Source organism: Chaetodon auriga, chromosome 13, assembly GCF_051107435.1.
Source record: "Chaetodon auriga isolate fChaAug3 chromosome 13, fChaAug3.hap1, whole genome shotgun sequence".
NCBI lineage: Eukaryota > Metazoa > Chordata > Actinopteri > Chaetodontiformes > Chaetodontidae > Chaetodon > Chaetodon auriga.
The window spans coordinates 21,197,573-21,212,345 of record NC_135086.1 but is presented as its reverse complement, the minus strand read 5'-3'; the positions used below and the strand labels follow the sequence as shown (position 1 = coordinate 21,212,345).

At 42.3% G+C, this 14,773-nt stretch overlaps 1 protein-coding gene across 1 annotated transcript in view; it reads left to right on the top strand.

Annotated features, from left to right (window-relative positions):
• Positions 1–1,774: 1,774 nt before the first annotated feature.
• Positions 1,775–14,773, top strand: part of LOC143330588 (rho GTPase-activating protein 20-like) — a 31,995-nt gene continuing 18,996 nt past the window's right edge. The window contains exons 1-3 of the mRNA XM_076747273.1: positions 1,775–2,075; positions 5,193–5,278; positions 13,644–13,820. Of these exons, the coding sequence (XP_076603388.1) occupies positions 1,983–2,075; positions 5,193–5,278; positions 13,644–13,820 (356 nt within the window). The 5' untranslated portion in view covers positions 1,775–1,982. The remainder of the gene's footprint in view (positions 2,076–5,192; positions 5,279–13,643; positions 13,821–14,773) is intronic.

Genomic DNA, 14,773 nt, shown 5'->3' with positions numbered 1-14,773 from the left:
ACAAACAGCCAGATGCAACCTTCTGTCTCTGCTTGTTTGTTTAAAGAAAAATTACAAAACTGCTGATTTTTTATGATTTTCCACTCCCGAGTATCTCTATAATATTTAAATCCAAAGTGTGAAACCAGTGGACACAGAGATTTAATCCCAAATGCTGAAACTCTGTTGGCATGGGCAGCAAATCAGTTTAACTTCAGCTTTGATGGAGGGGTGTGCTTTGCTTGCCGTCAGACTCTTAAAAGTAAACACTGCCACCCACTCAGGAAGTTATCCTACAGTGAGGCGTACTGTCGCTGTAGCTGTAAAGCAAATGTGTCATGCGTCATGCCTGTGTAAAAAAAAAAAAAAAAATACTGTGGACATTCCTCCTCATCAGTCATGTTATTCTTGGCCCTGGGAGTGCATTCTAACACCTGGCGAGGACCCTCTGCAAACCGCTTTCTGTCGTACCAGAACAGTCACCTTCTATATGGCACTAACTGCCAGACAAGGAAAACATGTGATGGGTCTTTCATATAAAAACACACACTTGTAGGTACACAGATATCTTAAGAGTTAAATCAAAACATGCTTTCAGGTATGTGAGCTGGTCAAGGCACGCAGATTAGGTCAGGATATGACCAGAAGTTACCTACTGCCTTCAAAATAAAAGAAGCAAAACTTGTTAAAGTGACTGGAGAGTACAGATCACCCAATATTTCATACTCACTCATCTTACATAGAATGGAGTGAAGCTGAAAAAATGTGAAATAGATTAACGCAAAACATCTAAGCAAATTTCACAGGTACAGCAACACACACAAACAAAATCACTATATATATATATATATATATAGTATATATATATATATATATATATATATATATATATATACAAACTGTAGGTGTGCTTGGAAATGCAAAAAGGAACTTACATACTTACATAAGAAACATTATGCTGTATATACTGTACTGCACTGGTACATTATACATTACATTAAAAAAACAAGAGGAAGAACTTGATTTTCTTGTAATTGTTAGCAATTCACGTATTTTTCAGCTTTTTTCTCCCTTTTTTTCTTATTTTTTCTCTTTTCGTGGTCTTTTAGGCTGCATGTATTTTAACTCTTCATACAATCATAAAGAGATTGATTCCCTTTATAGTCACAGTGTTATTTGTGACCCCCCCCGACCTTCCACCGTCTGTGCATCTGTACTCACCTCCAAGTCCTCATTAAGATCAGAGTAACCAGAACTGGAATAAAACTTCATTTGTGTTGTTTAATGATGGTTGTCGTAGAATATGCATCACGTGAGAAGTACAATATAAATTAATACAATGAACCTCTTAAAACTTGTGACAAAATTAGTTAATACTGCAGAATTTACTTTAGTTGACTGCACTTAAGTCGTGAAAATTTCCTCTACTAGGCTTACTCAGTTGGCTAAAAGCAAATAACAAACAGTGAATACGGGACTTTTTGAGTTCACTTGCAGTCTGGGGCTCTTTGCTCACTTAACTTATCCAGCCTTGGTCATATTTAGTATAAATGCAATATCGAAAGTTCACATAACAAGTATGCAGTTTTAACAAACGTTACTAACATTTGACTGATGATCTCTCCCTTTAACTCGGCTTCATATTTTATCTTGCTTAATGTCACACAAAAAACACAAATGTCCTGCTTCGTATACATGGTTTTATTTTGAAAAGTAAGATCGGAAGTCGTATGTTTCGCCTCTGCTAACTTGATAGCATTAGAGTCAGCTGAGGCGGACCCGAGTCGCAGCGCTCAGATCAAACAGCGCTCAGACGCGGAGACACACAGAGAAGAGCACGCAGCACATAGCTTCCTCCTCCTCTTCCTCCGGATCACCTCCTCATCATCATGGATTTTCCTAGGGCTCGTGCCCTGCTCTCCGCCGGATAAACTTTGGACTTACACTCGTATCATGGGAATATACCGTCTGTGCGCTCGGCCCCGTGGATCCATACAGTCTTGATGGAAACCATGTCACCGCAGCAGGGGACCATGGGACAGAACAGGTCCGACTCTCTGACGGGAGAGAGCAAGACGCCCCCCGACAACAAGAAGGTACCAGTGACGCTTCTCTGTAGGACTTTTTGGTGCTGATGTGGTGGTGATGGCTGTGGATACGCTTTGCGTTTTTGCGCGCTGAGTTGCCGATGCGCTCATTAAGCAGAAATGAGTAGCCTATTCTAATTACCCCGTCAGGAGATGTGAAACACACATCACAGTCCTGTAATATCCCTGCAATATCTGTCAGTGTGGTGCGTCCGATTATGTTTTCCAGTAAAAACTTTCTGCTTTGACTGCATTTCTTATTTATTTAATTAATTAATTTATGTATTTATTTTTGTTCTTGGGTTGTTGAATCATTGTTCTCATTTTTCGTGTAAGTCTGCAGTTGTGTTTCAGGTGGAGGTCAGTTTTGGACTGAACAGTGGTTAAACTGATGGTGGTGTGAGCTCCGGTTGTCACTAAGCTCGTGGTTGTATTTTAAATAACAAACAGTTATTGACACATTTGTTCTAGGTTTTCGCTCTCTGAAAAATCTGACGCACAAAGGTTCATCAAGGAGGGCAGTTTTCAAGACTTTCAGGAAAAAGCTGACCGTCTCTGGGTTTTGATATTTTGGAATAATGTAATCAAATGCTGACGAAATTAAACAACCCTTTAACTAAGAAAAACGCCCCTAATCCCTAAATTACTACTATATTTTACTGGTCTCCAGTTCGTCTGTGTTGTCCTGAATAAAGCAGTATATGAATGAGCCCAGGAACCAAATAACAGAGCAGGATAATGTGCTGATAGAGTATTTTAATCAGACAGACAGGAGTCACCACGCAGACACAGAGGAATGATTCCTCCGCTGCGGAGCCATCAGGTCTGGCTTCTCATTCTAAGTTTGATTCCTGATTTCTGACTTTCCTGTAAATACACTGCGCATTTTTACAGTTATTTATTGCAGTTTTCTCACCCCAAGTTTGCTCCTTTTGATATATAGAGGTGGTGAATCTCCAGCAGCTCAGTTAAATTGTAGTAAACAGCGCCCCCATCCAGCACGTGTTTAGAAGGTGTAACTGCATCTTTCAGCAGGCTGGATGTGAGTGGTGGTCTTGGATCTGCCAAAACGCTGCTAAAAGCAGGAGTTTGGTGAAAGAGGTTTAAAGTTTGAAATAAAAGGCAGCTTATATCCTTCAATATTACCCGTTATCATCTTGCCTTTATCTGTAAAAAGAAGGCTGGTGTTGGTGTTTTCAGATTCAGTCTGTAAACTCAGCTACAGATGAATCAAAATTAAAATCATGCCTGATGGTTTGCAGTTACTGTACAATAAGCACAGTAGTTCCAAGCTTTCTTATGATGTTATCCTCCAATTTCTCCAACCCAGTGCAGCACTTTTTGGCGCCAGAATACAGTTACTTAATGTTTTTCTAAGTATGTCACCACCTCTCCAGCCCCAGCTTGATCTTCCTGAAATTTTGCCTCATGAATCAACAGATATTGTTGCTGTACCCCTTTTTTAATGAGCAGTTGCAGCTCTTTTGCCTGGTTTGGGAGGCATTGTGCTGTGTTTAGCTTTGGTAAGTTCAGCTGTGAGAAACGAGCTGTCATACAAAGAAACTGGAGCTTTGCTTTACCGTCACTGACTGAGAAAATCTGCATAAATGCAGTTTCTGCATGCCTCCGTTCACTCAGGAGTTGTTTGCATTGAGATGTTTGCATCAGAATGTTGAGAGTTCATCCTAGGCTGTACTTGACATACATATAAGGTACATGCTTAACATGTGTACTATAATTTACTGTGTTTATACTGCTGTTCTCTGAAATAATAACACTGCTGTTTAGTTAGTGCCTACGGTCCATGCTTCCTGTTTCTTTTCTGTGGCCAGTCAGCATAGTTTGAAATATCAGGGCTTGTCATTGTTGTTTCATCATGCCAAGTGGACTGTTTTCATGTCAGTACTTCATGTGTCGGTCAGTCACCTCATGCCTGCAGGAAGAAGGTGCATGTAAACTTACAAATGTTACTGTTACTGTCAAGCCTGGTTTCACTGAAAATGTGTGCTAATGTGTCAGAAAAACAAAAGTGCGTGTCTTATGGAATTTGCATGAAAGATGGCAGCAAACTCAACTGGGTCAGTGTCTTACATGAAAGTAATGGAAACCTTACCCCTATCCAAACCATCATATTTTACACAAACCATAAGCGCAATTAAACGGACCAAAAATGTAATGAAAATGTCAAGACATTTTCAGTGCTATGTGGCAACTCTGAAAAAATCAGGACAAGGTTGCAACAAGGGAAATGTCTTTCTGGGAGCCAGGACAGCAGTTTTCACTGTGACGTCTGTATTTTAAAGCAGCACTGAGAAATGTAAAGTGGATACAGCTTTCTTTTCTCCAAGCACTGTGTCAAGTCTTTTATGATGCACATCCTGTCACATTCTTTGTTGCACTGTAGTAACTTTGACCTGAATGACTAATATAAATCTAATTCTTCCTTCTATAGATCTAGGGCAGAGGAATCTTACCCATAAGTCACTGCAAAGTGACTTTAGGAAGCAAAGACTTTTTTCAAGCCTGACCCAGGTTGAATGAGCGTTGTGTGTGTTTAGGGGCAGCTGCAGCATGCTTACAGCTCACATGGTTTAGGTATGTTTTAAATAAATTAAGTTTCATTGAAATAGCTGCGTTAGCCACAGGCATGCCTGTCATACTTCTGGGAGGGAGCTTACAATTTATCATGTTACCATGATAATATATGAGGGATCATTTACATTGTGCAACTGTTAGACAACATATTTCTCTACTTCAGTCTTGTTTTGTCTTACTTTTCAGTTAGTGGCCATCTTCAGCTGTTTTTGCTGGCTTCCTCTCTTCCCTCTTTACTGTGGTTACTTCTCCTTTTTCTTAAATTCTCTCTCTCTCTCTTTCTCTCTCTTGTGTCTATTTCCCTGTCTGCCTGTATTTCCTGCTGTGATCACAGCCAAATACCAACCTGAAGCAGTGCTGACTCTGAGCTTTGCAACCATTTTGTCTCCCCCTCCACAAATATTATTCATTATGGGATACAAACCAAAAAGAATGGTGCCAACCATCACCTCCAGTCACTGCTTGAACTGACCCCTCTCCTCTCTCTCTCTCTCTCTCTCTCTCTCTCTCTCTCTCTCTCTGACTGTGCAGAAGATGAAGACCTTGGCCCAGAGACGACAGTCAGCTCCCTCACTGGTCATCAGCAAAGCACTTACCAGATCCAGAAGCACATCCAGGTATGAGCAAACACACACACACACACACACACACACACACACACACACACACACACACACACACACACACACACCAGGGTCGGGGTGCTGACACCATTGTTGGCCTGTCTCTCAGTGGAACCATGATTTCTCTCAGTAGATGGTGTTACAGATGTTGCTCCTCCACTGGAACACAGTTTAGTCCTTCTGTCCTGTGTGAGTTATGCTGCACGGTTTCTGAGCAAGCACAGTTGTATAATTTCTTCCTGTTTCTTCTTAGTTCTGTATAAACTTTTGGTACTTTATTAATAGCTTTATGAACGTTAATGAATCTTTTCTATTGTTTTATAGGCTGTGAAAAGTCTCTCTTGGTGGTCCATATCCTCCTCCAGCATGACAGACTTTTTGGAAGCACTTATAATTAATAGCACTCACAATAACAGCTTATTAATGATGACGGTTCATGGTTTATGCATACATTTACTCACTGATTCGTGTTTTTGACTAAATTCTCTCAGAAGCCCCAGAAACACACAACTAGAAATTTAAGTGGACTAGAGATGAAAAAAGTGAAGCTGGGAGGCTGCAGGTTAACGTCTCTGCTCTGGACACACACAAAATGTGGATGAGGACAGTGAAAGTGCTCTCCCTGGACAAATACACATTACAAAATATACAAAGTTTCAAAGTAAAATTACAGAGTTGAGAGGTTGGCCCCCCAGACTCATTCATGGCTTACACGGGGTTTAAATGCTTAGTTCTCCCAGAGCTATCAGACATTTCATCACCCTCGTATCGCACAAATCCCTTCCTCTTCCTTTAACAGGGTCGGAAATAAGCCATTACAAACCCCTTGGGGAGGGTATTTATTTACTAGAACCTTTGTCTCATATGTCTTTGCCAATGCCAGATTTGGTGGGATTTTAGGAAAAAAAAAAAAAAAAAAACACTGAGGGAATTTCACGGACCTTTCAGTCTTTGAAGAAAAGTGACTTGTCACAGAGAAACAAACAGTTTGAAGTTATAAAAAGGAAGTGCGTGAGGATCGCCTAAGAGCGCTGTGGACTTCCTTAAGGATACAGGCTGGAGAACCTCAACAGGCCTCAGAGCACTTTTAGGCTTAAAAAATAGTTTTGCCATCGGAATTTCTCCAATGAGCAAATGCCTAGGGATGAAACTTGACGTGGTGCGACTGTCTGTGTTTATAATGTGTGTGTGTGTGTGAGCTAGTGGCAGTTTTTTAGTGTTAGCAGGGGGAGATCAGGCTGGGCGGCAGCACGCTGAAGTGTGAGACTGCACCATTTAGACCAGTGCTGAGGGAAACACTCCACACTGTTAAATGGGTCAGTGCTCTCGGGCAGTGTGCGTGTGTGTGGGTATGTGTGTGCTGGAGAAAGTGAGAAAGTCAACTGACATTTTCAGCTTCTAGGCACAGAGAAAGGGCAAGACCAATCTGTATAAACAGATTCTGCATATGAATGCAGAATCTGCTGGCAAGGGACAAGATTTTGGGATCGGAAGCGTTCTGGTTTCCATTTGTAGTCCCTTTATAGTCCAAATAGTATTGACCAATCATGTTTGAGTAGGCTTTAGTCCATGTGGAGTGCAAAAGAGGCAGAACACATTGTCTGAAATGCAATCTTGGAAACCACCAGCAATCGTCTGATCATGATTTAGTTGTTTAAAAATGGATCTGCATTCATATGCAGGTATCAGTTTATAGAGCGTAACCGAAATGTTGAGTAGTCGTCGGGTTTTAAAGTCAAGTTGCTGTTCAGGCTATAAACAACGACTGGCATACGGAAAAGGAAACCTTGGCCCAGATATCCGTTGTCCATTTTCCAGAATCTGCTGGCTACACCAAAAACCCCAAAACTTTGGCCGTTGACCCCAGAAGCTGAATTGTCAGACGATAGCCAGTGGGCTGCAAGACTGGAGCAAGACAGACAAACTATAGAGTGAAAGTCACTTCGTCTGACCAGTGTGTGAGTGTGTCTGCGTGAGTGTCTCAGGAGCTATGGAGCCAGGGCTTGACACTGTCAGCTGTCACCCTTAACCTCTGACCTCACATCAGGAGGTGCAGGGGCCAGCGGGGGTCACCTGGGGTCAACACCTCCCATGTCAGTGAGTGTGAGATATTCATTAAGGTCCGGATGTGGATATGCATGCGCAGGGGGTCTCACCGGGGGGAGATGTGAAATTAAAGCGGTCAGGTGAGTCACAGCAGGTCACTGTGTATTTCTTTTGACACGTACTGTCACTGATTTCCATGTTTTGAAGAAAGATGACTGTAGTTATTGATCTTTCTCCTTTTTCTGTTATGAATTCAGACTGTTTGTAAAAGCTTTTCAGACCATCTGCTTTGAGAACTGTTGTATAAAATGTGTAACACCCCAAAGTCCCGTTAATACAGTTTTAATGTGTTCTGTGTATCAGTGCTGCCAACAATACTTGGCAGTGGTTTACTCACTCTTGCATCACCAGTGTGGTCTTTATACAAGTAAATCACTGGCTCAGGTGTTATTACAAAGGGAGGGAAGTAACGAACATTATATGAATCAATCAGTGTATCTGAGGGCAAATTTACAAACCATAAACTGTCTCCAACTCTTTCAGCCCACTGCTGTTCATTTTCAGTGCAAATCTCTTTAAGGCAAACTGAGATAACGGTTCATAATAAAGATCCCTTCACATGAGAATAACACTCATCTGGTCAACCTGGTGGATCCAGGTTGACCTGAAATTGTGACAGACATTGGGAGGATGTTCTAGTTTTTCTTACGGATTGTTACCAATATGAGGTAGCAATCAATTTATGATCAGATTCAAAGCTCTGATTCTGATGATGTGCCTCTTCAAGCTCTGATTTGAGGATCTACTTTTTCCTTTCCTCTATCTTTGATATGCCTCCTTCTTCTCCCTCTGTCCTGCCTTTCCCATCAGGCCAAGAGGCGCTGAAAGGCTCTCTTGCCTTCAGCTCAGCCACTTACATCACCTCCACACTCATCAGCACATACACACACACACACACACACACACACACACACACACACCCACACACACACACACACACACCTCATCCAGAAGTATAACCTCATCCTTCAGCCTCCAGGCTTACAGTTCAGGGTATTATGGCTTCACACTGGAGTATACGCCCCCTCCTCCTCAGGCAATGAAATCTAGACTACAGGGAGGAAGGTGGCTGTACCATAAAGCATAAAAACACATGATTGGCTGACACCCTGACCTCACACTCTCGCTCACTATAAGCCACCACAATGTGACATGCACACTTAAATCCAAAAACCACCTGACTGTAGACACACACACACACACACACACACACACACACACACACACATACACACACACACGTGCATGCAGACAGAGACACAAAGTACATACATACATTTCATTCATATTTTAATGCACACACACACACACACACACACACACACACACACACACACACACACACACACACCACAATAACCTGTCTGTCCATTCTACTTGCAGCCAGCTGACACACGTTTAATACAGAGATCAGGATAATACTCTGTTTACTTACTGAATTCTAATGTCAGCCTTAAACTCGGAGTCCTAACCTGCATTAAGCAATTAGAAAAAGAGGAAATGCTCCCAGTTTGGATGATTGTTGTTTGATTTTTCTGATTTTGTGAGGACATTTGCTGATCAAACTGTCAGATAAAAGAACACACACGCAGTCACACATAATGCAAAATACATTTCCCGGTTTTAATAATGAGCCCTGCTAAAGATATCACGGCTAACAGCCCCCGGTCACTTCTCTTTCACTGACAGGGAAGAGTTTCAGTATTCTGACCTCATCCTGTGCGTGTGTGTGTCCCTGCATTTGTGTGTGCTTCCTCTGGCTATATAGAGAGTATTGTGTGTCAGCCAGAGATGACATTAGATTTTGCCTATGGAAATGATCTGTCGCAGCCAGAGTCAGGGCAGGGTGAGGTATGTCAGGTGGAAACAGGAAAGAGACAGAGGGTGAAAAAGATGTGGTTTCAAAAGTCTGGTGGCCTGCTTGGTGTTTCTTTCCTCAGTGTTTCTGCACTTCTGTTGGTCTCCTGTCAACCACACAGCGTGGGCAGGCCGATGGTTTCTTCTTCGGATTGTCCATGAAAGAAGTTTGAGTTTCAGGAGGTGAAACTCTCCCCCCATTTTTAGGCTGAGTGGGTAGTGGTCACCCGTGCTTACTATCCACAAATCAATTACCTCAATTCTCAGTAATAATGAATCAAATTGTGCCTAATGTAAAATGCATAGCTCACTTCTTAAGCCGTTGTCGTGGTTTCACTTCACTCTTATTAACCTAACTTCCAGTAGCAGCAAGCACCTTCTCGATGAACATGAATAAGTGTGCTGTTCTGAAAAAATATCCACATAATATTGACCCAGCTTCAAAGAACAGAAAACTACATGCTCATGTCAAATCCCCAGCAGTAAAGTCAGGTCAGTTCCCCATATATGAAGAATGAGTTAGTTGTAATTCAAGTGCAATCCAGAAATGCATCCCTTTTGTAACGTCTTTATTTTCACGTTTACGGCATTGTTTGTTGCAGCAGTGAACAAAAGCTGCCACTGTGCATTGGCGGTGGAGATGGAACAGACTGATGTGTGTTTGTGCAAAGTGACATCTTCTTCAGTCTGCATGTTAACACACACTGACTCCCTCTTTCTGTCACTCTCATGCATGCACTGAATCATCAATTGCTGCTTGTCTGGACAGGCTTTATACTGGAGAAAGAGGACACACTACTGGAGATGCCACCCTCCTTATGCAGAAACACAAACGTACCGCTCAACATTCACATGTCTGACTCTTTCTATCCCAGTCACAGCTTGCATGTTCTGTAAGGAAAAAAGGAGAGAGGTGGAGATTTCTTCCTGGTTCGTATTGGATTCATACCATAAAAACTTAAAATGCGTTGGTGCCCTGGAGTCAGGTTTACTACCAGATGCAAATCAGCTGCAGACAAACTGATGATAGAGATACAGAAACACACATAAACACACAGAGTCCTTCTCAGGGTTAAAGCTGAGCAGATGGACAGAGTTATATAAGTGTGTGTCATTGCTGCCCTGAGGGAGTGAGTCTGCTCGGCCTGGATAGACCAACTGACAGCTGAGGTGACATTGCATTAAGCTGCTGGGTGCATTAAGGTCTTGATATTTCTAAAAACAAAAAAGCAAAACAGATGAAGCTGAGGTTGAGAAAAAGAGAAAAGTTGAATGAGTGATGCAGAACAGATAGAAATGGAATGAGGGAGAAAAGTGGCATGATGGCCATCTCAGCAAGAGGAAGAAGTGAGGAAGAAAATCAGGGAGCGAGAGAAAGGAGAAAGAGAAAGCTGCAGCTGTTTGTCCAGCTGTTGTCCTCGGGGTGTGCACTTACAGGTGTATCAATCATGTTTCTGTCCATGACTCTTCTTTCTCATCCCAACCCTCCACACAAACCTGAAATCATTCAGGACTCAGAGAATCAGATGTGTGAACAACACCAGGTCTGTCAGTCCACATGAATGATGCAGCTCCATCCAATCCAGTCCACTGATTCTGGATCATTGGTTGCATTTTAGAATTCTTGTAGCTCTGTAACTTTGTAGTTCTTGGTTTTAGATTGTAATTCTTTTTGTCTATATTATGAATTTACTCCTAATTGAGTTGTCTAAGGATAGACTCATTTGTGATTTTGGACTCTTTAAACCATAGACTTGTCAAAGGCCTTATCCTTATTGATTCATGCTGATAAGATGGATCAACCTTTATATACAAATCAAGCCCGATGCCTCTTAATTATTCATGCTGGGACATTAGTATGCTGTGTTGCGTGGCTCATTGTACACTGGCCCCTTATTGTGTTCCAAAAAGTCAACAGTTCTCCCCACAGTGCCGTGCCTCAACAAAGGTGGCCATGTATGTGCGGGCAGGCAGAGCACTCAATTTATCAACATCACATGATGCACAATGGAGCCGTTAGTTGCTCATCCATCAGATTCAAAGGACGGCCGGCTCAGCTGTCAATCTTACATTCAGGAGGGAGGGATGTGTGGTGAATACAGAAGATGTTGTCTTTTTGGGGGGCAGCGGGATGTGAAAGGGGCTTTACAGGAAGGTTTGTCCGTTTCTGTCGGTGTGTGTGTGCGTGTGTGTGTGGGCTGCTGACAGGAGCATTTCCCGGTTCTGCATAGACCATAAGAACAGAGGAGGATGTGTTGATAGACTCAATGGGAATTTTTGGACTTTTGCTCTGTAACTGTGAACCTGAGAATCCTCCCAACGTCCCTCTGCAGTGGTCTATGCCTATAGTGGTCTTAGCCTATGCTAAGAGCTGGCTCAAAAATGAAGATTTACATGTTGTTTCCACTGTCTCCTTGACAAAGAAGTAAAGAAATGCTTAGTTTCTAGCAGTGGAGTGGTGAGTTATGTACAGTAACAACAATAGCAGATTGTTGTGTAACTGTTGATTCTGTAATCGTTACAGCAACATGGTGTCTTGGCCTTTGTACAGTGAAGTGTCATTTACCAAAAAAAGTGATATAATCCTCTCACCTCATCCTTCACTCATTTTTCACTCTTAGACAGTTCAGTGAGTTTTTGACTTTTGAAGGGCGACGTGTCCCACTGAGCATCAGCCCTTAATTGGCTACATTCATGGCTTTTAATTGAATTCACGCAGCTCCCTCTGGGTTTATTTCTGGATGACACACAAAGTCAGACAAAAGGGAAAGCTCTCCAGCATAGTTGTCTGTTCTTTGCTAATTAATTATGTAACCAATCACTTATGCAACATAGCAGGAAGGATTTTGGTGTATGAGAATCGAAGCATCTCTGTCGTCCCAGCGGGGCTTTCAACAATGCTGGATGCTTTGTTGAAGGGGTTACCAACAGAGTTGTGTGTGTGTCCTGGTGGGAATCAAGGCTGTGTGTGTGTAAGAGAAGGAATGAAATGTAGAAACTGTATTAAAAGAAGTGGGTGTGTACCTGCGTGAGAGGGCAGACCACATGTGTGCATGTTTGTGTACAGAAAGGCAGAGACAGAGATAGAAAATGTGTATATGTGTGTGTAAGTGGAGATTTAGGTCTTTTATCTGCTGGTGAAGGGTAAACAGGAAAGGATGGAGCTCTCAAACTATTTCCTCTTCCTCCAAAAATTCCCCTCTGTTTTCATCTGTCCATCAGTGGCACAGATGGACAGCAGGGGAACAGATACAAGAGAGACAATTTGAATTAAATCAAAAGCAAGAAAGTGTCTTTATAGAAGCTTTCAAACCAGTTGTTACAAAGTGCTTCAGTGAACGGACAAAAGAGGAAGAGGAAGCAAAAGCGACAGACAAACAATGTATAAAAACAAGACAAAGTTTTTGGATGACTGGTTCATCATTTTACCACATGTGCAAGTAGAAACTCGCTGACAGAAGCTCCTCTTTCCATATCGTCTTCGTGCAGCTCCAAACATGCAAATAATCGTACATGAATTACAAGACCATTGCACTGCAGGTCCAAAAGTCCAATATTTATTTTACTGATGCTTGATTATGTGTGTGGTTGCCACTGTGAGGAGTCAGTAAAGGAAATGCAGGGAATAATGATGTAAATATTCCACTTCAGGACTTTAATTACCCTACAATAGCTGTTTGGACATTCAAGACTTTTCACAGTGTTTTCCAAGTTCAGTTCGCCACAACATGGGCCTCATGTTTTTTAGTTTCATGCTTGCTGCTGCATCGTTGTTCCAACGCTCTGGACGGGGTTTGGAAAATCCCCGGGTGCTAATAGAGCAGAGTAAAAACAGGGAGAAATAAAGCTGAGGACAGAATGTTCAAGGTGACGTGCATTTAGCTTTAGGCAGATTTAGTTTCTGACTTTTGACCTGCAACCAATCTAAATCCTTAGATTCGTTAATTTTTACTGCTGTATTGCTAGTTTGCACTAGCTAGCTGTTGAGTGAACTTTACTGATGCTTGTTGCATTTTCACACAGTTGTGCATATTCACTTCATTAAGGAGCTGCATCAGTCTTCTTCTGCTGGTCACTGAACAGCTTTATTGTAGCAGGGACTCAACGTCTCACGCAGTGGCAGTTTTGTCACAGTCGCCGTTTGAGGAGGTGAAGAGAACTATTGACTATTGGCCATCCTGGGACCTCTCTCTCGCTGTCTGTGAATACATATTATAAAACTTTTTGACAAACTCGTGATTTGGTATATTGGCTTGTATAGATGAGACTGACTTGAGCCCAACCACATCCAATGCTGGGTTTCGAAACTACCTCCAAACTCATCCAGACCACAACTTCTTCCTTTGAGAGTCAATGGTGTATTTCATTCATTCTGTGTTGTGTGTTTGTCCCCCAGGGAAAGCTGCCTGACACCGGTCAGCCCAGAGTCTTGTCCCCTGGTCCAGGCCTTCCTGGCTGAGTGTCCAGGCCGTATGTTCCTGGGTCACGCCCAAACACAACTGAAGACGGGCCTGCAGACGCAGGACAGACACCTCTTCCTCTTCACCGACACGCTGCTCGTCGCCAAGGCCAAGTAAGTTTCCTGCTGTGTGTCTTATGAAATGACAGAGAGAATGAAGGAGTGTGTGTTTATGTGGTTGTGTGAGTGAGAGGGAGACAGAAAATGGAGACAGGAAGACATAAACAGGAAAAAATAGGCCGAAACAAATTTGAGAAAGGTTCTTTTGCAACAGTTATCTCTGTTTTGATTTATTTTCTGACTCATGTTTTTAATTGTACACTGTAGGAAAAATCAATCAAACTGGTGCTGGGTTGTTTTTTTTCTCTTTTTCTAAATTGTGTTGTTTTTGTTTTTGCTGTCAAAGGAATCTCAATCAAACTGCTGTTGGTTTCTTCATTTTAAGAAAGGCCCTTCTCTGTTGAGTGAACGCTTCTTGTTGTTTCTCTAACGCTGATAGCAAAAAACAGTTTTTAGGCTACAGGATAGAGTTACATCCTTCTGCTATTTTCCCCTCAATCCTCCTTCCCTCACTCCCTTCTTTCACTTCTCCCTCCCTCATTTTCTCCCTACTATATAATTATTTCCCAGCCAATTAAATCCATATGAAGCCTGGCTCAGATCAAAGCCACACTGGCCTGCCTTGGGCCTACAGTGTGGCTCCCTACCCACAAACTGCACAAACTGCAACACACACACATTCAAAAATAGAAACTTAAAAGAGCACATTTCTGTTTTTGAAGTCCACGCATAAACACACATGCACTAATGCACACACACAGGAAAAAACACATGCACAGACGGAAACAGAGTTCACCTCCGTGTACTTATATGTACTTACTGTACACACACACACACACACACACACACACACACACACACACACACACACACGCCCCTCAGTGCAGATGCAGCAGGACCTCTGTGGTCATGTGCCAGGGGGCGGAGCTGACCCTTCCAGCACTGAGAGTATACACACTAATTGGCTATTACATTGTGGCTGAACACAGGGTGAGTTAGAGGAATGT